Genomic DNA, 22835 nt, shown 5'->3' with positions numbered 1-22835 from the left:
CAAACGAATATATACAAATTCGCCATGTGTCTCTCCCTATTTTTTGTCCTGAATGAAATACTGAATTTTGTGCCCCTGTCAGAATCTCAAAAAATAACATGCTTTGTCTTGAAAAGAAACTTACTATAAAAAGCAGCTTCTTTGTCCTAAAACTAACATTTTCACCAACTATCTTTCCCTTTCCGAAGTGTTATTTTAGCTTTCTTTTGGTATTAGAGTTCTATGCGGATGGAGTTTTTGGGCTGAAATGTTCTTTCTAGAAAACTCTATTTTTGAGGAATAATTTGAATTTTCCAACAATATGTGAAAAGTAAAAAGTATTTATGGAAATTTAATGTGAATTTTAAAAAAGTTTTCTCTTTGAACACACATTTTTGTTTTCATTTATTTATTATTTTCTCATTCTTTTCAAGGATTTTATGTAATTTCTGAATCATAAGGTTCTAATAATAGTGTTTATATCACGAGATTAAACTTATTATAGTCACTTACATTTACCATTTAAGTATATCATCATTAAATTAATTATTCCCCACTGTAGGCCAAGCAGTCCAAGTAAGGCAGTCCATGGTCTCGAAAGGGAGATGTCTGAGGTTCCAGTGGCCCCGTGGACCACTGTTGCTGAGAAGGGACCTGTGCAGGATGAGCCCCGCAAGTTTGACTCAACAGGCATGTTCCACTGGTGCCGGGGGAGAATCATTGATGAGGCCATTATGGTAATTTCTTTTAAAAGGAGTAGATAACACACTTTTATTTAGCCATATTCACAAAAAAAGTGCTAGATGATCATTGTTGCGTTCTTGTCATTATTGGTATGCTACAAAGCATGAACATTGGTGATTATCCTAACTTAAATAATAATGAAGGTAATTAAACTTAAAGGGAGTTTGCTCACACTTATTGATAATGTATTTGTAAATTGTTAATTTAATTGGACAAAATTATTCAAATTATTTAAGCGGATTAAAACAATTCAAAATGCTGTGTTTGTCCATACTGGACCCTCATTTTTGAGGTGGGAAGGTAAGTGTTTTTTCTTGACTCTTAATTCCATTATCAAAAGAAGAAATATTTCCACCAGAGAGGGTAGAAAAAAGTCTTGAGTCTTGGATTCGTTTGTGAGAGGATCGGGTAAGGCCCAGAAACGTTTATTAATAGTGGCCTTATATTATTGAATATTCGACTTCAAGGCTTGTCCCTGTAGTTTTCATTGTACTATTACTTATACATTATTTTCATATTTTAGGACCGCAACAAAGCAGCAATGACTGTTCTATGCAATCACGTGGTTGTGTGTCTGTTCGCTGACGCCACATCACCGCTGATTGGTCTACGCAACTTGGTTATGCCGTTGCGAGCGAGCAATTTCCATTTCAACGAACTCAAGCATGTTGTTATCGTGGGCAACCTAGATTACCTTCATAGAGAGTGGAAGACGATCCAGAACTTTCCGAAAGTCATGATCCTACCAGTAAGTGAAATGTAGCTGGACGTATACTTTAAATTTCTGTGTTTGATGCCATCTAGATGTGAGTCAGTGACCTTTACCAACTAGAAGTGATTGTTTGTGTAAGACCCACTTGTAGTAGCACTTAGGCCTATTTTGTCTTGTAAATCATGACATGTTTCATTAAAAGTATTGGAGTTGCTATCATGAGTCATTTCTTGCATAAATCTGCTTTTAAGACATTTGTGGCATTTGGATGAAATCCTTTGTCTGATCCTAGTTTAGAAATATTATCGATTCTGTAATAAATCCATATCATATTTCTGTTTGCATTATAACTTGCCAATTAATATTAATCATGAAAGCTTGATAATCCCAGATTCTGCTTATGCATAGTTATGGAAGCGTCAGTGCCACGGTCTATAATAGTTTTGAGGAATACTGTTTATTAATCAGGAAATGACCTAATTCAGAGATACGAAGTCCTAATTACAATAAAATTCACTGACTCATTAGGAGATATTAAGTCGTAATGATGAGATACTTGGATCAATTCTCATTATTTCTTAATTTTGTGGTACGGTAGAAACTCACTAAACCGGACAAGGTCCGGACTGGGCAAAATTTCCGGTTTAGTGAGGATTCCGGTTTAGTGAGGATTTGATGTACGGAGTAAGTTTACTCAAAATATTAACTAAGTTAACCTTTAAAGGGAAGTTGAAAACTGGAATAAAATGAAAACACATAAAGATAACATTTATTTTACATAAAACAATTCAAAAGTGATAAACATAATTAAACATTTCTGCGTTTTTATAATCTTCTTTTTTTCCAAGTCTTAAAATAAACCAACTCGCGAAAATGACCACATCATCACCAATCAAAGTTCTTGATTTGAGTAACAAACAAACAAATTATCCGATTATCTGTAATTTAATGCTTGTTAAGTATGTTTGATAGTTTAATTAGCGCCCCGCTCTAATTTGATTCAATCATAGAAGTCTTTAGATAAAACAACCCTCCAAAATGATCACTTAATAACTGTTTCTAGTTCTTTATTTTCTGCAACAAACAAATTAATGTTTCAATCAATATTTTCTTTTCACAAGTTTGATTATCGTGTGGCAGTCAATCCACAGCGCGATCATCATTATCGATTATCGAGTTAACACAACATCACAGGTGCAATATTTAACGACGCACCGGCTGTCAAAACAAAGTGACACGCGATTCGCGAATTCCTAATACACAAAATCATTTTGACATGTTGGAACAAATATATGTCCGGTTTTATGAGGTAAAATTATGTTGACAACTAACAAATTTTCACGATTTTTTGTCTGGTATCCGGAATTCTGGGGTTCTGGTTTTGTTTGGGGTTTTTTATATTGAAAATAGAAGGGGAAAACCGGCACTCTGAAAAAAGACCGGTATCCCGAGGATTCCGGTTTTGTGGAGTTCCGGTTTAGTGAGTTTCTACTGTACTATCTTTTTATTAGGACTCCTATTTATGACTTTGTATCTCCTTCTTAGTAGCTATTATCTTGTAATAAGGACTTAGTATCTCTTATGTAGTAGATTATACTACATGTATCTTGTAGTTTAATTATTAGAACTTGGTATCTCTGAATTAGGGGATTATAAGTATCTTCTTATAGGAGATAATCCATGAAAAAAAAAAAGACCCTCGCACGGAGAAAGTTTCCATACATAGTATTTCATGTATTAACCATGATTAATTATTTATACTTTACATGTTTTAATATAACAGGCTTTCCAGCATCCTCCTTTTTCATACCTTTTCCTACGTTTTTAAAGGTCTTATTTTTTTCCTACTTCTTGTTTAAACCTTCTATTATACCTACTTCTTTTTCAAGTCAATGGAAACAATGTCAACCATTATAAGTAGTTGTGTTGGTTACTAAATGTTCCATCAAGACGTCCATACAGAGGTCATTTGTTTCATCACAGTTTTAATGAAACAGGTGTTAGCCATTAAAATCAGTTTAATATTTTAAGGTAAAAAAAACTGTTATAAAATGTTCATGAATTGATAGGAAAAGATCCTATATAACTGTCCTACTTTTGTTAAGTTTTCGTACTATTATTATGAAAACGGCTCTTAGGTTTTCCTACTATTTTCTTTTTTAAAGTTTTTCTTTTTCTTTTGGACTGCTTGAAAGCCTGAATATAACTTAAAAGTTTGAAATACTGGTCATGTTTTCATTGGTTGTTCTGTAAGTTGTGTGGTTGGTGTACTCGCTTCACACCTAGGCATCCCGGGCTCGACTTCCCACCTGGGCCCATGTGAGTTTGGGGTTGGTAGTCACCACTAGTCAGTAGTGGGTTTCCTCTGGGTACTCCACTTTGCATCACAGCATAAGCTTGCAGTCACATGTAACAAGACCAATATAATGTTGTAATAACCAAAGTTTCACAATCTTTGTTAAAATGAAATAAATAAGTTTAAGATTACATTATCACATACCCTCTTTTTACAAAGTTAGGTGGAGGATATGATATTAGGAATCTCTATGCCACTTCTGAAAAAAAGTTGTGCATACTCTGTGAAATATAATAATTATGATCTTACCTTGATTCAAACAATTATTCTCTATAAATTTACCCTTAATTAATATCAGGGTTTAATGTAAGAATTACGTAACTCCATATAAAACTATAAGGAGTTAGTTCCCTTTTTTTGCTGAGTCCACTTAATACATGTTAGTTATGAAACTAATGCTAATATTACTACTGCGCTATAATGCTTGGTTGTATAGGGTGGTCAATTTGGCTCAGGGAAAATCTCGTAACCATGAATAACGAATGAGGCTACAGAGTTTCATTTATTCCACAAAAAAACAATGCGGAAACATTCACAGACACTGAAAAAGTATTCTGGCTATAGCTGGAATTAAACCCAGTATGCTAGAATATTCCAAATTAAGAACAACTATGCCGACCATTCTCCTGTGGAAACACCTGACAATAATGGGTTATTGAAGAGTATGTATTTGTAACATGCGATTTCATTGGAAGAAGAGTTGTCTCCCCTGCCTCATGCATATTCATTAAAAGGTGATTTTGTTAGTCAAACTTTCCCACAGTATTTATCATGGAGTGCAATGGAAGAATATGGTCAACAATGTACTTAACGTTGATGTGCAATAGTGATAAATGTAATACTATGTAGTTTTAAAAGTACTTACTAAAGTAATTTTTATGGCAGTTAGTTCCCAGCTTCGCTTGATAGTAAACCCTCATTGTTCATATTTTGACTTCTTAACACAGCTTGCAAAAGAGGTATTTGTTCTCAGAAAATATAAACCATTCTCAACCGCTTTTAGATTTAGTCTTTCAAGCTGTTCATATGTTTTCTTCATTATATCATCTTGCATGTACCTGATGCTATCATTCAATTTTAACCTAATATCAATTAAGCTTACTCCTTATAAATAGCTAGCATTTATTTTTGCAGATGCACATGTTGAAAAATGATGCCTTAATTTTTGTTATTTTCGAGATGAATGATAAATTCATCATTTTTAGTTTTTTTTACAAAAAAGGTGATAAAATTATTATATTGATAGCCTTGATGTCATTTTTGTTGTCATCTTTCAAACTCTTTTATCTTGGCCATAATTGAAAAAAAAGAGTCAAGATACTTAAATGAACTTTTGTTTTCTGATCATGTTGCCAAAGACAATATGTATGGCAAGTCCCATAACTCTGGTTTCAATAATTTTCAAGTTATTACTTACAATTTAAAAGAACAGACTGGTGTTGGCATTCTTCATGACAGTCAATTTACAACAGTTGGTAGAATAGCTTCACAATATTGCAGTAGTTGCACTACTCATATACATTAGATACAAACAAGTGCTTCTCTTATCTCTTCAAAGAATGATTTTACTCTTATATATCACGCGATATTTGCCGTTTAAAATTTGTGTGAAAAAGTCAAGTCTATTAGAAGATAACAAATTATTATTTTCTAAATTTACCACTTTTTTATCTTTTTGTCTGAATCTGTCAATTATATTCTTCATTTAAAGTAATTAACCACATCAATGTATAATATATATATAGATAAATAATATATATATTTTGCTTATCATCACTTTGAATGTATATTACTGATTATTGATTATTGATAGAAATTCCATCATTTTTCATTGCCAATAAGTACTTACAATATTTAACATGGCACCAATACTTTCTGAACGAAAAAATTAACAACCACACAAGTTCACGTTAAACAATTGATTCTTTATCCCAGGGCTCGCCACTGAATCGAGCCAACCTGCGTGCAGTGAATATCAACCTGTGCGACATGTGTGTGATTCTGTCAGCCAAGGACCGCAAGTTTGACGACCCACATCTCGTTGACAAGGAGGCTATTCTGTGCTCCCTCAACATCAAGGCCATGACGTTTGATGACAGTGTGGGTCTCATACAGTCGTCCTCTCCCAACAGCCCGGGGCATCATACTCTAGGTATGGACATGTGAAATGATATCAGTTAAATGTCGTTCACCCAATGATAAAAATAAATAATCATAATACTATATGGAAACACACCATAACATAAATATTATGCAACAATTAATTTTTTACATATTTTCTGAAGTTCATTGTTAAAAAAGGAACATGTTATGTGTATAAAGTATTAAACAAAGTATTAATTGACAAACCATTCTGATATGACCTGTTGCAGAGTTCCTGCCCCCTGGGTTTATGCAGGTGACAAGCCCCTCCAAGTCATCAAGACGAGGCTCAGCCTGCGGTTCCAATGTGCCTCTCATCACAGAACTTGGTGACCACCTGAAGCATCTTTATTTCTTTTACATTATTATATTGTTCAGACTTTCAATCAGAACATATTAATCTTATTCATCCATAATTTTATACCATTTAACTTTTTACTTTCAGTAACTACATCAAAATAAGATATTCATTGAAAAATAAACTGATGTCATAGTTTTTAATTGATAAAAACATTGATGTGGAAGCCAAAGATAATATCCTGGTTGTACTGAGTTGTCATAAGAAGTTATTTGTTTCAGCAAATGACTCAAATGTGCAGTTCCTTGACCAGGATGATGAGGATGATCCAGACACAGAGCTGTACATGACCCAGCCCTTTGCCTGCGGCACCGCCTTCGCTGTCAGTGTGCTGGACTCACTCATGAGCACAGTAAGTCTGAGACTCATATAATTATATGACCCAGTCCTTTGCCTGTGGTACCACCTTCGCTGTCAGTGTGCTAGACTCACTCATGAGCACAGTAAGTCTGAGACTCATATATATGACCGAGTCCTTTGCCTGTGGTACTGCCTTCGCTGTCAGTGTGCTGGACTCACTCATGAGCACCGTAAGTCTGAGACTCATATAATTATATGACCCAGCCCTTTGCCTGTGGTACGGCCTTCGCTGTCAGTGTGCTAGATTCCCTCATGAGCACAGTTAGTCTAAGACTCACATATATGACCGAGTCCTTTGCCTGCAGTACCGCCTTCGCTGTCAGTGTGCTAGACTCACTCATAAGTACAGTAAGTCCCTGATCTGTGACTCGTATATAAAAGGTACATCAGTGCTAGCTTCACTCAAGAGCCAGGTAAGTCTGAGACTTCTATACATTACACAGCTCTTCGCCTGCGGCCCTGCCTTCACTGTCAGTGTGCTAGTATCACTCATGAGCCAGGTAAGTCTGTGACTTCTATACATTACCCAGCCCTTTGCCTGTGGTACCGCCTTCGCTGTCAGTGTGCTAGACTCACTCATAAGTACAGTAAGTCTGCGATCTGTGACTCATATATGAAAGGTACATCAGTGCTAGATTCACTCATGAGTCAGGTAAGTCTGAGACTTCTATACATTACCCAGCCCTTCGCCTGTGGCACCGCCTTCGCTGTCAGTGTGCTAGACTCACTCATAAGTACAGTAAGTCTGCGATCTGTGACTCATATATGAAAGGTACATCAGTGCTAGATTCACTCATGAGTCAGGTAAGTCTGAGACTTCTATACATTACCCAGCCCTTCGCCTGTGGCACCGCCTTCGCTGTCAGTGTGCTAGACTCACTCATAAGTACAGTAAGTCTGCGATCTGTGACTCATATATGAAAGGTTCATCAGTGCTAGTATCACTCATGAGCCAGGTAAGTCTGAGACTTCTATACATTACCCAGCCCTTCGCCTGTGGCACCGCCTTCACTGTCAGTGTGCTAGACTCACTCATGAGCACGGTAAGTCTGTGACCTGTGACTTGTATGTAAAATGTACATAATTGCTAGACTCACACAAGAGCACGGGAAGTTGAAGTCTTCTATACATCACCCTACCCTTGGCCTGCTTTACCTTTGCTGTCAGTGTGCTAGACCCTCTAGTAGGAGGGGACTGTGTAAAGATTGAGTTTATTTGCTGCAATTTGTAACATTTTATGCGAGGTTTCAATCTGCCTTAATACCAAGAAGTACCTACAACTTTGGAAACTAAAATTACTTCTCCTATGTATATATTTGTAGAGTTATTTCAATGACAATGCACTTACTCTGATCCGGACGTTGATAACGGGCGGCGCGACCCCCGAGCTGGAACAGATACTCGCTGAGGGTGCAGGCATGAGGGGAGGCTACTGCACTCCCGCTGTCCTTGCTAACCGGGATAGGTGCCGTGTTGCTCAGATCTCCCTCTACGATGGTCCACTTGCTCAATTTGGGGTAAGTAAAGTTTTAAAGGGTATGAGAACCTATGAGTTTTATAATATGAGTGTCTCTTAATTAAAGTATAAATAATATTTAAAAATATATATTGAAAAATCACACAAATGAATTATTTTATATATAAATGTTTCCGTGTTTCACATTCATCAGTCACTGTAGATAAACAATCATGCAAACGAAGTGACATCAAGGTCATACACTTTTTTAATGACGGCACATTGTTAACTGGCAAAGCCAATGACGTTGATAGGAACAGAAATATGATAATATGATACACATACATATGTACATAAAAGTATTATTGATAACATGTTATTCAATTGACTATTAGAAATTGTGTAATAAAAACATAGTAATTACAGTATAACCTATTTAGCAGTGAAAAGAACTTAGGCTTGATAATAGGGAAGACTATATGCTTGGATTTATTAGACACAATTCAAAGGAAGCTTTTTTGCATCTCATTTGAACGTGTTGATGTGTTATAATCCAAACTATATTTGTATTTACATTTTCATCATGAAATCAACCACACCTAAAAAGCCAATGTTTTATTAAGTGGGTCTCAGCTTTGTCATCTGTCCTTTTCATTTAGTAATAAATTCAGTTTTATATATCAATAGTTGCATTTTATACACCATATGTGACATGAAATAAGAGTAAACGTCTGAGCTATATACATGTAATATTATGTTCAATTATAGCCATATGTTTAAGATGAATGATTGTTTTGTTGACCCCGAAAAGTGATATTGACCATGGATGAAGTAGAAAACTCAGATGTGGAAAAAAAAACAATTCTATTTTTTTATATATAATACATAAATGGGCACAAGTCTAAAACCTCGAAGATTAATTAATTGTCAAGACTATTTTTGTAGACTCTCGTCTGATTAAATTTATGCAATAAGGGATGTCTAGAATAATACAACTCTGACCAGAGAGGCCAGAAAAGTAATGCATAGTTTTGATCAAATTCATGATCACGGGAGAGTGGTTAAATTTTTTATGTGTGTCTGCCGCTCATCCAATGGTCACAATCTAGCCCCTAGGTAGAGGCCAAGATCCATGGGCTATGAGATATCAAACAGTCTCAAGAGGCCTAACTTCAATTCTTCATTTCATTGTAATACCTTTCCTTCTAGTTCGAGTATTGATGATGAAATTTGCTGAATTTTAAACTGTTCAATAATTTATTTAAACTGTTCAATAATTTATTATTAACCCTTTTTTGGTAAAATGAATGGAATTAAGATGATTTTTTTAAAATTAAATCCAAGTGCTTTCTGAGTCTGAGAGTCTAGACTTGGTCTTGAGGCTGTTCCTTATAATGGGCCCTGGCTTGTCTAGTTCTTGTTCCTGTGGACTATATTATTCATATCAGCGCATGGCTGTTTTAACATTTGATCTATGATATATTAAATAAACTCAATTCATAAACCCCTCCCCATGTTTCAGGAGGGTGGCACTTACGGCGCGCTGTTTGTCCATGCTCTTCGCCAGCAGGGTATCCTCTGTATTGGGCTGTACCGGTTCCGGGATACAAGCTCCACGGAGAAGAGCCCCTCATCCAAGAGATATGTGATCACCAATCCCCCAGAGGAATTTAAACTGCTACCCACTGATCAGGTACGGGTATATTTTTGGTCAATGTGTTTTTTATTTTGATCATTCAATGTACTGTGTGCTTCATCACAGGGGATTGGGCCGAAAGTTTTTAGCCTTGATTTGTAAAATAAATCAATAAATTAACCTACGATCCACCTATTTATTGCCAAAAATAATGACTTTGGGCCAATATTCCTATGACGTGACACATTTTTTTTTTTATCTTTCTTATTCACAAGTTAATAATTTTTATTGACTGTAATAATTAGAATTGGTAAGTATGTGCACAACTTTCTTCTTGCTTTTGCAGCCTTTAAGATGTTAATTTGTTATAAGTTATCCAACATATAAACTTTCAATGTATTAGTGATATATTTATTAATAATTACAAATTAATAGTATCTGAATGGTTGTTTTTTTTTCTAACAAAATATTTAGATTATACTTACACATATTTGGAATAGTGTAGAATTTACCATTAAAAATAGATTCCAGTAGATAATCCCTCTTGTTTTGTGGGTCAGTAGATATGAGGTCAAGGTCAACAGCCGTATGATAATATTGTCTGCTCTATAACTTGAGAACAGTAACTGTTATACCTAGGAGCTTGAAACTTCAATGGTAGGTTGCCACTGACCAGTATATGACTTGTATTGTTTTGGGTTCAATAGGTCAAAGGTCAAGGTCAGGATTCTAATGAAATCTTTTGCCACACATGAACTTTACAACAGTTTGACTTAGGACCATGAAACTTTAATGGTGGATTGTACTTGACACTATATGACCAGGTCATTATAAGGGCAAAGGCCACTTTTTACAGAATTATAAATACATTCACTTTGGTTTAACCTAGAACTTTAAGACTTCATATGTAGGTTGCCCTCATATTTTGGGGGTCAGTAGGTCAATGATGAAGGTCATAGCCACCATTTTTTTTTTTTTTTTTACATGTTTTAGACAAAGCGAAATAACATTTAACAAACACCTTGCTGTTGTTTTTACCAGTTCTTAAATGCATTTGAATGTAATGACTGATATATCCTTTTTGATGGTTAAACCATTTTATAGAATTGGAAGGAAAAGCAGGGGAAAAGCACACAAACAAACCAAGATACTTATTTAAAAAAAAGTTTTTAAACTACATCTCTGAAATAATATACTTTGAGTTTTGTTAATTTGATGCGTACAAATTTATGAAAATATTGCAAATACATTTAAATATTTTCAGGCATATCTTAAATAAAAGTATCACTTATATTAAAATTAATAACACATATAAACTTCAATGGGTATCAGTTTGCCTTTTTGATTTGCAATTTTATTATATATTATTATGATGTACATGTATGACATAAATTTTGTTAGCTGTTTTGTATGTTTAAATGATAAATTCGTAATTTTATATTGTTGCAAGCCAACAAGCTTTTGGAGATAAATTTGCTGGATCTTGAGTATAAAAAAAACATATATTTTTTTTATTTCTTCTGTTGCTGTAATTAGCATCTGAAAAAAATAATATCATATACTCTTTTCTTGTAAATAGGTTACTTCACCTTTTAATAACAGTAATATATGACTTAATGAGATTGTATATAACAGTGAATAACAATATATTGTAAAACTAAATTGAAAGTGTTTTACTTTCAAGTTTAAATAAGCCTTTCCAATTAAAGTTTCATAACTCAGGATTATAATCAGACGATCTGAATCATGACTCAGAGTTATCAGGCCCCAATTTCTCGAAACTTCTTAAGCCTAACACGCTTAAGTAGCTTATTTCAATTAGCCAAAATACATACTTAAATTGAATTTTGATAAATGAAAAATGGTTTATTGTGATAATCATATTAATAATTCCTATCTAAAGCATAAAAATTCTTAAAGAAGTTAATATTATGCAATTTATTGAACACCAAAAATAGTGAGCTTAGCTTAATCCTGTTATAAGGGACTTAAGAAGTTTCGAGAAATCGGGGCCTGGTAGTGATATGCTCATGATAGGTAAAAAATGAGCTGAATCTTAAAAGTTGTAAGGACATAATTATCCATAGGTGGAAGTATCAGTCGGAGATGTTTAAAATGATGTTTTCATATAATTAAGTTAACTTTATTTTCACCATCTCTGACATTATACTGCCACCTATGGACAAATCCCGTGATTTATCTCTGAAGCTGGTTGGTTCTGACATTTTGCAGTGCCTTAATTACTAATATGTATGTCTTTTCTCCTTTTACTCAGGTGTTTTCTCTTACGCCCTGTAACCTCTCTAAAAGTTCCGCTCCCTTACCAAATGGGAATGAGAAAAGTAAGGTGGAAGCATGCGTGAGACCCCCACCCTATATGTGTTTCACTGCTTGATACTATGTTGCCGCGTTGCTTGTATGTAGTGGGGTGCATTATGACGACTGTGTATCTGATGTACAGATTTAAATATAAATACTATAGCTTGAGTTTATGAGTCTTAAATTATAGCTCGTCTTCTTTTTGATGGTAAAGAATCAGGCTGCTGTGATAGCGCTGGTGCCGCAGGCATCAGAAAAAAACATTAAAATTAAATTTTATTGTACTCATATGAAGCTTATAACACATGTTTTCAGAAACAATATGCAAATGTTTGCAGGGCACAAAACTTTGGTTTGAAAGGACGCACAATAAATGTTAATGGAAATAACAAAAAAAAACAGATTAATGCGTTAGCGTGTCTATGATTAAGGTACAGATTACCGGTAAAAGAGATTAGCGATATGTTGGTGCTGTATCTGTTCCTAAATCATATACATTTTTTTTTTTTTTTTGATCTTTAAAGTGAAATGAGTTTAAATGAAAATGCATTAAAATTAAAAAAAAATGAAATTGCATCGACTTACATTGTGTGCCTTTACAATTATTTGGGTTATGCCCCTTGTTCGATTAATAACAAAAATGCAGACGAGAGAAGTTGTTCTCTCCGCAGCGATCTTGTTTTTATAGGTTGCAAAATTATTGATCTGAGGCTGAAACTATTCACTTATTATTATGCTCACAATTTATTATTATTTTTTTTTAAGTTAATTTGAATTCTTTTTACTAATTAAGCAACATTTATCCACAATAATTTGATTTTTTTTTATTCATATAATTATATTTATATTTGCAATAATAAGTTTTTAACTTTTATACAATAACTATGCATTGCAAAATGATAAAAATTGTAGTATATTTAAATATGCCGTTTAGTTAGGTTTGATTCTATACATTAATACCCAATATTTGACTTTAAACTTGCTTTTAGCTCATCTCTTTACAAAGAAAAAAATCCTCAGGTATTGCGAAAGCCTTTAGGTGCTGTTAGCGTCATTGTAGGGCAAACACCTGAACCATGGTCTGTTTTAAGATATTCAAGTAAAACTTGGTACACATGTTTCTAGAGATCTGCCGCCATTTGTATAAAACAGGTTATGTTTTTGGTTTGTTCAAAGTTATCCAAAATGATCATTGATTGGTCAATATTTATCCAATGATTAGTTCTAACCAATCAAATCATTTAAAAGAGTAAACTAACCAAAATATAACCTGCGGACAACTTATCCTAGTTTTATACAATCAGCTGCAGATGTAAACCAAGGTTCATCACTCTTGCCATAATAATTGTCATGTTATACCCATTGTTCGACTGAAAAATAATACAAACAAGCGCTGGTGTTTTTTACCTTAGCGCTCTTGCTACTTATTCAGCAGGCTGCAGGGTGGCCTATATATGTAATATAAGCTTATAGATATAATGTACATAGTATAGAACTGCTGTATAGGCTTTAATTAGCATTCTACAACCAATTGTATAAAACTGGATAAGACTTAGTTATCCAAAGGCTATTTTTTGGCAAGTTTGCCCATCAAAGCTGTTTGATTGGCCTACAGTAATTATTGGATCGACCAATCAACTTTTCTCAAACCAAAGAATAAACCACTTTTATACAATTGGATGCAGAGCTCTTGTGTACTGTGGCTGGGAAAGAGACTCTATAATCCCGATGAGAAAATATATTATCGTTTAAAATGCTATAGGATTTTATCAGTCAAACTTTGGCTAGACATTGCATTAAACGTTTTAAAAGATTTATTTGTAAAACAGCAGAAAGCTTAAGTAATAACACATTGATTATTTGTTACACGCTGTATTACCGGTTCATATTTTCTCTTATAACTCTCAATGCGTCTGGCGCAGGGGGCCCAGCGAGGTTCCTGGTTCCATTTCTAAATAAAAAGAATATAGTTCATTTTTTGTCCTCAATAATAGTAATAATATGTATTATAATTACATAATTATGATCTATAGGCTAATGCTACAAATGCAACTGCTATGAAGTCCAGAATAAAAAGAATATTTTTGCATTTTATGAACGAATATCTCAAATCGCAATCGCGAATCTCAGTCACGGTACCAGAGTATTAGTATGTACATCATGTGACCTGATAAAGTAAACATTCATTATATTGTAACCATTAGTTTGTTACAGCCTGTCCAGCTTGGGTATTGTCACCATCATATCATGTATCATGTAATCATGTTACAGCTTACCCTGTACCTTTAACCTTTTAACGATTTTGATCCCTTGTTACCTTAAGATTCTATGAAACCAGCTCAGCCAAACAAAACCACTAAAATCTAGTACTGATGGGCTGGAGAAAAGTTATGGTTTGCTCAATCTTGTTTGCTCAATCAGTTTGCCTTGAGATGATTTTCAGCATTTAGATTGTGATGAAATAATAATCTATGATATATATCAAGATATGGTTTGCAATTGCCTAATATCATCAGATAGTCATGTGTACACCCTCGCAGCTAATTTTCTCAGCTGATCTGGCAGTAGAATCATTTTGTAATAGGTAATGCAGGCTATCAAACGTCGTACTTCCTACTTTTTAAAAAGGTTTCCTTTTTTCCTGTTTGATTTATTAACCACTATTTTACATTCATCTGTTTGAAAATTGCTGTTCATTGATCAGTTTTTATCTATATTCTTAAATTTTGTTAACCTATTTACCATGTTGGTCCAAAGCTGCACATATTTCTCAATTTCATCATTGCCGACCTGAGATGGCCTGACAGCTATATTGTTAACACTTTTCAACAACTCAAAATGGTCGTTCAACACAGGTTTGATTTGATAGGTGTATACGGTACATTGAAAAATATTTATTAAAATAGAAAACTGTTGTTAAATTATCTTAAACTGATGTACAAATTCTTAATCTTCCTACCTTAGCCAAAAGAAAATCCTATTTTCTCCTACTTTTTTTGTTTTAAAAAGCTCCTATTATATTCCAACTTTTCTATGGGACACATTTGGAGAGCCTGGATAATATTTCAAATTGAATAGCTTTAATCGCATAGTGTGATTCTTCCTTGGAATGGACCAGTTAAGCACACAGCCAACAGCCACGAGGGTTGCGGGCTTGATCCCTGCTTGGAGCTTTGTCATTGATTATATACGATTTACTCTATATAGCTGATTGGAAAACTGTTCATATTTTTGTTGCAATAAAATGCTAACCCATATAAGAGCTTGTTTCTTGCTAACTGGTGCAACACAAAATAAATCTAATATTTATATCTTAAACCTTTTAAAAATATTTCAGTTAAGCAGCTAAATGATTTTGTCTTGATTAAGTTGATACTTGTATAAAATATCAGCATTAATTATCTGTTTATTAAACTTGTTATTTCTTCATAAAAAGGGGTGGATTTAATAAAATGGTGTTTAAGTATGCTGGTAGTTGGTGGCAAGTTATTTAAAAGTTTCTTTTAAACTGCTTATTTATGCTGAATGAGTAAATATTAGTCATGGATTTAGTAAGAATTAGTAGTGTTTTTTAGCCAAAAGATCTATATTTTTATATATCAAACCTAATACTGAGTAGCATTAATTTCCATTATGTATGGAATGAAGATTTTTATTAAGATTTCATTAAATCATTAATACTCCATAACACTATACTATTAAAAATGTAGTATTAAATTTTAATTCAAATAAAATGTTTTCAGTTCAAAATATTTTTATCAAATATGAGTCAATGGGCCAGTGTTTAGAACTCTGTTAAAGTTAACAACTTGATTATTGACACCATTGTTAACTTTTAAACATGAACCATTTGATGATGAGCTAATGTATTTAAATATAGACAAGAACAGCTGAAACAGTTGTCTCAAATCTTGTTAGAAATTCAGTAGATCACAAGTGTATCCATTAAACGTCTAGATCAGTAGCAATTTGAAAGTAAACAATGATGTTAACTTTAACAAAGTTCTGAACAATCGGCCATTTAATGATGTGTTTAAATATTTCTATGGTGTATTTCAGATTTTCTGTCTACAGCCGTTCACAAGTCTGACGAAAAAGAGACCCACAGCGCCGTTCCCCAGAGTCGAGCATGAGGTAGAGGAAGAGATTTCCCGCTACATAAACCAGTCTGCAGACTTCAAGGCCTGACGCTCTTGCAAATGAGCCGAAAATTGATCAACCAGCTTTCTGATTAAAGTTCTTAAGCCTACATGGTCAAAACAAAAATGGATCAGTCAGCTGTTATTGTTTTATAACCTCTGTATTCCGTATACACTTATCAGAAAAAGCAAACCAGGTTTCCAGATCTACAGACATGGAAAAAATCAATAAAACAGCCTTTAAATCTCGAGGCCTATATATCGGTTCCCACCTAAAACATCATGGAGAGTCATCATGGTACATGAACCAGCAATACAACTTCGTCTGTTTGGCCTCGCAGGCAAACTATCAACCTCTAGATTAGAACAGTCTATTGTAATAGTGACATTTAGTTCAAAACATGGCAATATTGTCAGCCACTAGTGGAGCTTGCTCTAATATATAGTGACCGCCTTGCATCGAGATGTTATATAGTGATATTTTTTCATGATTTTGAAATGTTACAGTTTTTAATATGTTTTTTCTCTTTTCTTACATCGTTACAAGCTACAAAGCACACTGTATAGAATAATATTGTGTTTTCTGTTTAAAGGCAGTCAACTTCTTTAAAGTTTTCAATTTCTGGTTCAGATCAAAATTATCTGTTTTTAGATGTATTTGATACTAGTGCATAAAATTAATGTACTATTCACTTTCTCAAAATAGAATTGGGCATTCCATATTGAATTAAACATTTCAAAATGTGATTCATTTTTGTCCCTTAATTTTGCCATTTTTTTTTTCAACTTTAGCCCTGATAATGTTCAAATATAAAGTTCAAGAAGTGTAACACTTATTTGTATTTTAGTACATTTTTAGAAGCATTTGTGCTTGGCTGCCTTTAAGATTGGTAACTGAAAATACTAGTTTTTAATTGTTGTATGACACATTTACTTTGAACTTCTAATGACTAGCAACTGTTCTAGATAACTTCTGAAATAGACTCTTTCTATCATTTGCTTTTCTTACTCTGTAAAAGGGAGGCATTTTATTATTGTGACTTGTACATTCTGTTGATGTTACATTTTATTTGGATAATATGGAAATAAGACATGTTTTATTTCTATGTATGAACAGTAGGAAAAATATCATAATGATGTACAGCGTAGCGTCTATTGTTACTTGATGTTACGGTATATTCCCTTGAAGTTTGAAGCATTCCATTCCTGGTCAATAGATATTATTGTAATACCTCACTTGTAAATGTTGCTATATAATACGATTAAAAACCTACAGTAGACAACAATTTAGATGGTTTCATGGAACATAATAAACTACACCAGAGGACAATTTAGATGGTTTCATGGAACATCATAAACTACAGCAGAGGACAATTTAGATGGTTTCATGGAACATAATAAACTACAGTAGACGACAATTTAGATGGTTTCATGGAACATAATAAACTACAGCAGAGGACAATTTAGATGGTTTCATGGAACATAATAAACTACAGTAGACGACAATTTAGATGGTTTCATGGAACATAATAAACTACAGCAGAGGACAATTTAGATGGTTTCATGGAACATAATAAACTACAGCAGACAGCAATTAAGACTGTTTCTTGGCACATACTGAACAGCAGTGGCAATCGGAACACCTCGGCCATCACCATCGTATGACAAACCTCGGATGTATGCCAGTGCATTTATAAGGGATTTTTTTTTTGTTAAAATAGTTATAATTATTAATAATAGTATTTTAAGGTGTAATGGTAACAATTAAGTTCAAATCGAATCCCAGGGAAGTGTTTTATTGCATAAAGAGTAAATTCCTTAGGTCTGCTACAAGATCTACTTGCAGGTAAAATGTAAACAAAATCTGCCGTTGTTAACCATCTATAATACATCCGAGGTTGTTTTAATGCAATATGGCCCAATGCTCCAATTGCTGCTGTAGGTGACAATTAGAACTGTCTCTAAATTTACTGCTGACATAAGTAAGAGGTAGTATGTATCACCCAGACCCTCAGACAGAACGACACAAATGTTTTCTGTTTTTTAATGTTTTTAGAGGTATAAAAAAAAACTTTGACGTTTATAAGACGTTTATAATTGAAGTATTGGGGAAAAGAAATATTGCAATCTTGGGCATTGTTTATAGGTATAATATAACAAGTTTTGACTTCCTTGAGGGGGACGGTACATCTTGTCAACCCTCGGCAAATAATGTCTCTATCATGCTGTGGTTTATGATTAGGTGTTTTTTTTTGAAGAAAAAAACTGGAATAGAAATTGTTTTTTTAATTACTTTTTATTAAATTGTGTGTATTTGTTTTCAACAATTTTTACTGGTATATCATTTTGCAATTGTATGTATCTGTAAGTAGAAATGACCGATATGAGGTACCGTCTTTGCAATTTGAAAAACTGACATGCTTAAGCATTTTTGCAAGAGTAGATTTCTAAGTTAAATGCAATTTATCTGGCTTAAGAAGCTGACATTTTGATGGGGAAATGCAGTGTTTTCCACATTTAATTGTATTATTTGAATTAACTAGTTAATACTATCATTGAAAATGATGTGATATAACGCTCCCATAATACATATAACTGCTTGTTAAAACCTACAAAGGCTTAAAAATAAATTGTTTGTTTCAGGTTTCCTGACCTACCCTATTTTTGCCCGGAACCTAAACCTTTTTATTGCTTTGAGAACTATTTTTATCATTTATTAAGGGTTTTTTTCCTTTAAATGTTTAAAATGAAGTGTTTTTGGCTTTTAACAATACCAGTGATGCTTCTTCTGTATAGATGTTCCTATGCATATAGTTTGTAGTTTTGGGTAACAGAAAAATCTCAAGAAACAATTTGCCTAAAAAAAAGGTAAAAGATTTTCTGACCTTACCTACCCTCTTTCTTTCTGGGCATGAAATCTGAAACAAACACATTATTTTTTAATGCTTAAGTTTTAAGTCAAAGATTAGTTTGACAACTTCTTTGCCTTGATTTGTCAGCAAATTGCAGAGACTGGACTTCATAGCAGCTAGCATTTGTATGTCAAAACAGACTTGGACTGTGATATCATGTGTATATATTATCTTATATTGTATCTTTAATACAACCTCCTGCTGCTATGGGTGGTTATTCTTGTCCATTGGATTATCATGACTTAAATGTTTTACAAAGTTTTGACTGTTGACAGTATTGTTTGTTTTTCTTTTGTGTGTTGTTGTGTATTTGTCGGGATTGTGTGTTTGAGGTAATGCAGGCTTGCAACACAACAGTTTATCTGGCGAGCCCAGTGATCAATACACTAGCTTCTCACCAAGGCAATCCAGGTTTGATTCTTGGCCTGGGCGCATGTGAGTTTGGTTGGAGGTTATCCAAAGATGAAGAAGTGAGCTTTCTCCGGTTTCACCTCCAGCACAATACCTTACTGTTGCGCAACATTGTGCCAATTAGTGTGACTAAGATGATCTAACTTTCTTCCATGACAATCGATGTAAACCACATAAAGTTTAAACTACAGTTTATAGTAACACACCAGTTTAACTGTTTATTGTACTGTAAGGGAACTAACACTGGAGTTTGAGTAAACCAGTACACCGATGTATGGGTAAACAAGCGTATCGGAAAACCAGTGATTAGGTAAACAAGAGTATAAATTAACCAGTACAGGGTGAATTGTTAAACCAATGTATTGATAAGCCAGTGAATCAGTAAACCAGTATATTGGTTAGCTAGTCCATGGGTGTATCAGTAAACCAGTGTATTGGTAAGCCAGTGATTCAGTAAACCAGTATATTGGTTAGCTAGTCCATGGGTGTATCAGTAAACCAGTGTATTGGTAAGCCAGTGGAACAGTAAACCAGTATATTGGTTAGCTATTCCATTGGTGTATCGGTAAACCAATGTATTGGTAAGCCAGCGAATCAGTAAACAAGTGTATTGGTTAGCTAGTCCATGGGTGTTTCAGTAAACCAATTTATTGGTAAACCAGCGAATCAGTAAACAAGTGTATTGGTTAGCTAGTCCATGAGTGTATCAGTAAACCAATTTATTGGTAAACCAGTGAATCAGTAAACCAGTGTATTGGTTAGCTAGTCCATGGGTGTATCAGTAAACCAATTTATTGGTAAACCAGTGAAGCAGTAAACCAGTACATTGGTTAGCTAGTCCATGGGTGTATCAGTAAACCAATTTATTGGTAAACCAGTGAATCAGTAAACCAGTGTATTTCCATGGGTGTATCGGTTAACCAATTTATTGGTAAACCAATGAATCAGTAAACCAGTGTATTGGTTAGCTAGTCCATGAGTGTATCAGTAAACCAATTTATTGGTAAACCAGTGAATCAGTAAACCAGTGTATTGGTTAGCTAGTCCATGGGTGTATCAGTAAACCAATGTATTGGTAAGCCAGTGAATCAGTAAACCAGTGTATTGGTTAACTAGTCCACATGGTATCGGTAAACCAATGTATTGGTAAGCCAGTGAATCAGTAAACCAGTGTATTGGTTAACTAGTCCACATGGTATCGTTAAACCAATGTATTGGTAAGCCAGTGAATCAGTAAACCAGTGTATTGGTTAGCTAGTCCACATGGTATTGGTAAACCAATGTATTGGTAAGCCAGTGAATCAGTAAACCAGTGTATTGGTTAGCTAGTCCACATGGTATTGGTAAACCAATATATTGGTAAGCCAGTGAATCAGTAAACCAGTGTATTGGTTAGCTAGTCCACATGGTATTGGTAAACCAATGTATTGGTAAGCCAGTGAATCGGTAAACCAGTATAACAGTAAGCTAGTCCACTAGTGTATTGTGAGATCCCTATTTAAAAGATCGTTACTTTTCAAACAAGCTTTTAAAGCTTCATCAATTCTATCTCACTGAAATATTTCCCATTATGCATTTGTCATTATGTACAGGGCAATGAACACTGTTATGTTGCAAGCCTTGTCGAATTGTTTCCAATAATAGAAGTGATTCATATATTCTTTTTAAACTCAAAATATATAAATGCCTTATATGAAAGTTTTGTAAATTGAAATTTGCTATAGTTAACCAAAAAATTAAAATCATTCTGCTTCTGAGTATTGTTGAAAAATAATTTTCCATGAATTTTACTTCAACAATTATTGTAATATTGATGGTGTTAAATATCAGATTTAATTTCATTATATTAATAGGTTATTTTAAAGAAAATTAATGATAATTTGTCTTTTGATTGTATGTTTTTATATGGAAATGAAATTGTTTTGCAAATCAGCTAATACATTATCAAAATAATTACACTTAATCTAGAGTCAACAAAAGTATAATGGTTGTCAAGTACAATGTAAGATTTAAGAACAATAATTCTAGTTTGAGGTCATGACCCCTAAATACTTTTTTCAAGAATTTGCATGAGTTGACATATTCATTGCTTTAAGTGACACTCTTATTCAAAATCAATACATACACATGTATAACAAACAAACTTTGAGTGATTAATCTTTAATTACTGTAATACTAACTATTAAATGCATTAATGGAATATATGAAAACGCAAAAATATTAATTGATTTGTGATTGCTAAAAGATTTACTCTGGTCTACTATATCGTTTCATTAGGTAAAAAAATATAATGTTTTCTGCACCATAACGCCCTAAACTCGGTATCTTTGAGAAGTACCAATGTTTTTGACATTTATTCAACCTTTTTGGTATATAAAAACAATTTTATTAATTGTGGTAAGTCTTATTTGGGAGTAAGTGTGCATCTTTAACGATTGAGATCAGCAATAATTCAATACATGGCTTTGTAACACATTTGCATTCTGCTTCAGTTTAAAAAGTATTAATTATCAGCACATATCCGTTGTTTGAGATTTTTCCGTTTCTAATATTTAATAATGATATTTGTGAGAAAAAAGCTTGTTTATATAGTTTTTTTATATATACAGTCGAAACCCATTGGTTTGATATTGCTTGGCTCGATTTCCTCGTTGGCTCGAACTGGACGTAGAGGACCTATTTTGTTTTACTCTCTGTAAGGATGCACGCTTGGCTCAATATTAGCGAGGCTCGAAGTATTTCATCTGGTCCCTGGAATATCAAGCCAGGTTTCGACTTTAGTTAGAACAGGATGTTTAAGTAATTTGACTTTATCTATTGCAAGTGGATATAAAATATAATTTTTAAAATTTCTTGCATTATACTTATGTAGGCAAAACAACAAAAACAACAATGTTTTCATAACTGCATTTTTTGTTGAAACGTAAGCATTTAAGGTTGTTTTGTATGTTTTCTTTCTTATTAGTTTGAGGATTGTTGTCAGTGCTGTTATATGATCTTTTTATCTAATAAATTTAATTTATTTAAAATGTGTCTCCTCATCTTTTACAAATTCAGTCAGTTTGTTTGAATGTGATTCAGGGTGAATATGATCCAGGCAAGAATGTGATGCATACAGAATGAGATCCAGGAAGTATATGATGCAGTCATGAATGTGATGTAGTCAGAATATGTTACAGGCAAGAACGTGATGCTAGTAAAATATCATGCAGGCAATAATGAGATTGAGGCATACTGTGAAATCATTAATGTTCGTGGGACATTAATGTTCGTGGTTTTCGTGGGTTGGGTGATCCACGAATTCAAGATCC

The 22835-nt window shown here is 33.7% G+C and overlaps 1 protein-coding gene across 8 annotated transcripts in view; it reads left to right on the top strand.

Annotated features, from left to right (window-relative positions):
* The window catches only part of LOC128246166 (calcium-activated potassium channel slowpoke-like), a 94935-nt gene extending 72382 nt beyond the window's left edge, over positions 1-22553 (top strand). For 6 of the 8 annotated variants that reach the window (XM_052964406.1, XM_052964391.1, XM_052964398.1 and 3 more), the window contains 10 exons: positions 542-716; positions 1247-1471; positions 5727-5943; positions 6164-6262; positions 6513-6643; positions 7974-8168; positions 9630-9800; positions 12019-12118; positions 13052-13082; positions 16122-22553. In XM_052964406.1, the coding sequence (XP_052820366.1) occupies positions 542-716; positions 1247-1471; positions 5727-5943; positions 6164-6262; positions 6513-6643; positions 7974-8168; positions 9630-9800; positions 12019-12118; positions 13052-13082; positions 16122-16152 (1375 nt within the window). In that variant the 3' untranslated portion in view covers positions 16153-22553. The remainder of the gene's footprint in view (positions 1-541; positions 717-1246; positions 1472-5726; positions 5944-6163; positions 6263-6512; positions 6644-7973; positions 8169-9629; positions 9801-12018; positions 12119-13051; positions 13083-16121) is intronic. The other 2 variants (XM_052964359.1, XM_052964372.1) reach the window with 2 other exon arrangements.
* Positions 22554-22835: the final 282 nt, after the last annotated feature.

This window comes from Mya arenaria, chromosome 2, assembly GCF_026914265.1.
Source record: "Mya arenaria isolate MELC-2E11 chromosome 2, ASM2691426v1".
NCBI classification, from domain to species: domain Eukaryota; kingdom Metazoa; phylum Mollusca; class Bivalvia; order Myida; family Myidae; genus Mya; species Mya arenaria.
This window is presented reverse-complemented; position numbering and strand designations above follow the sequence as displayed.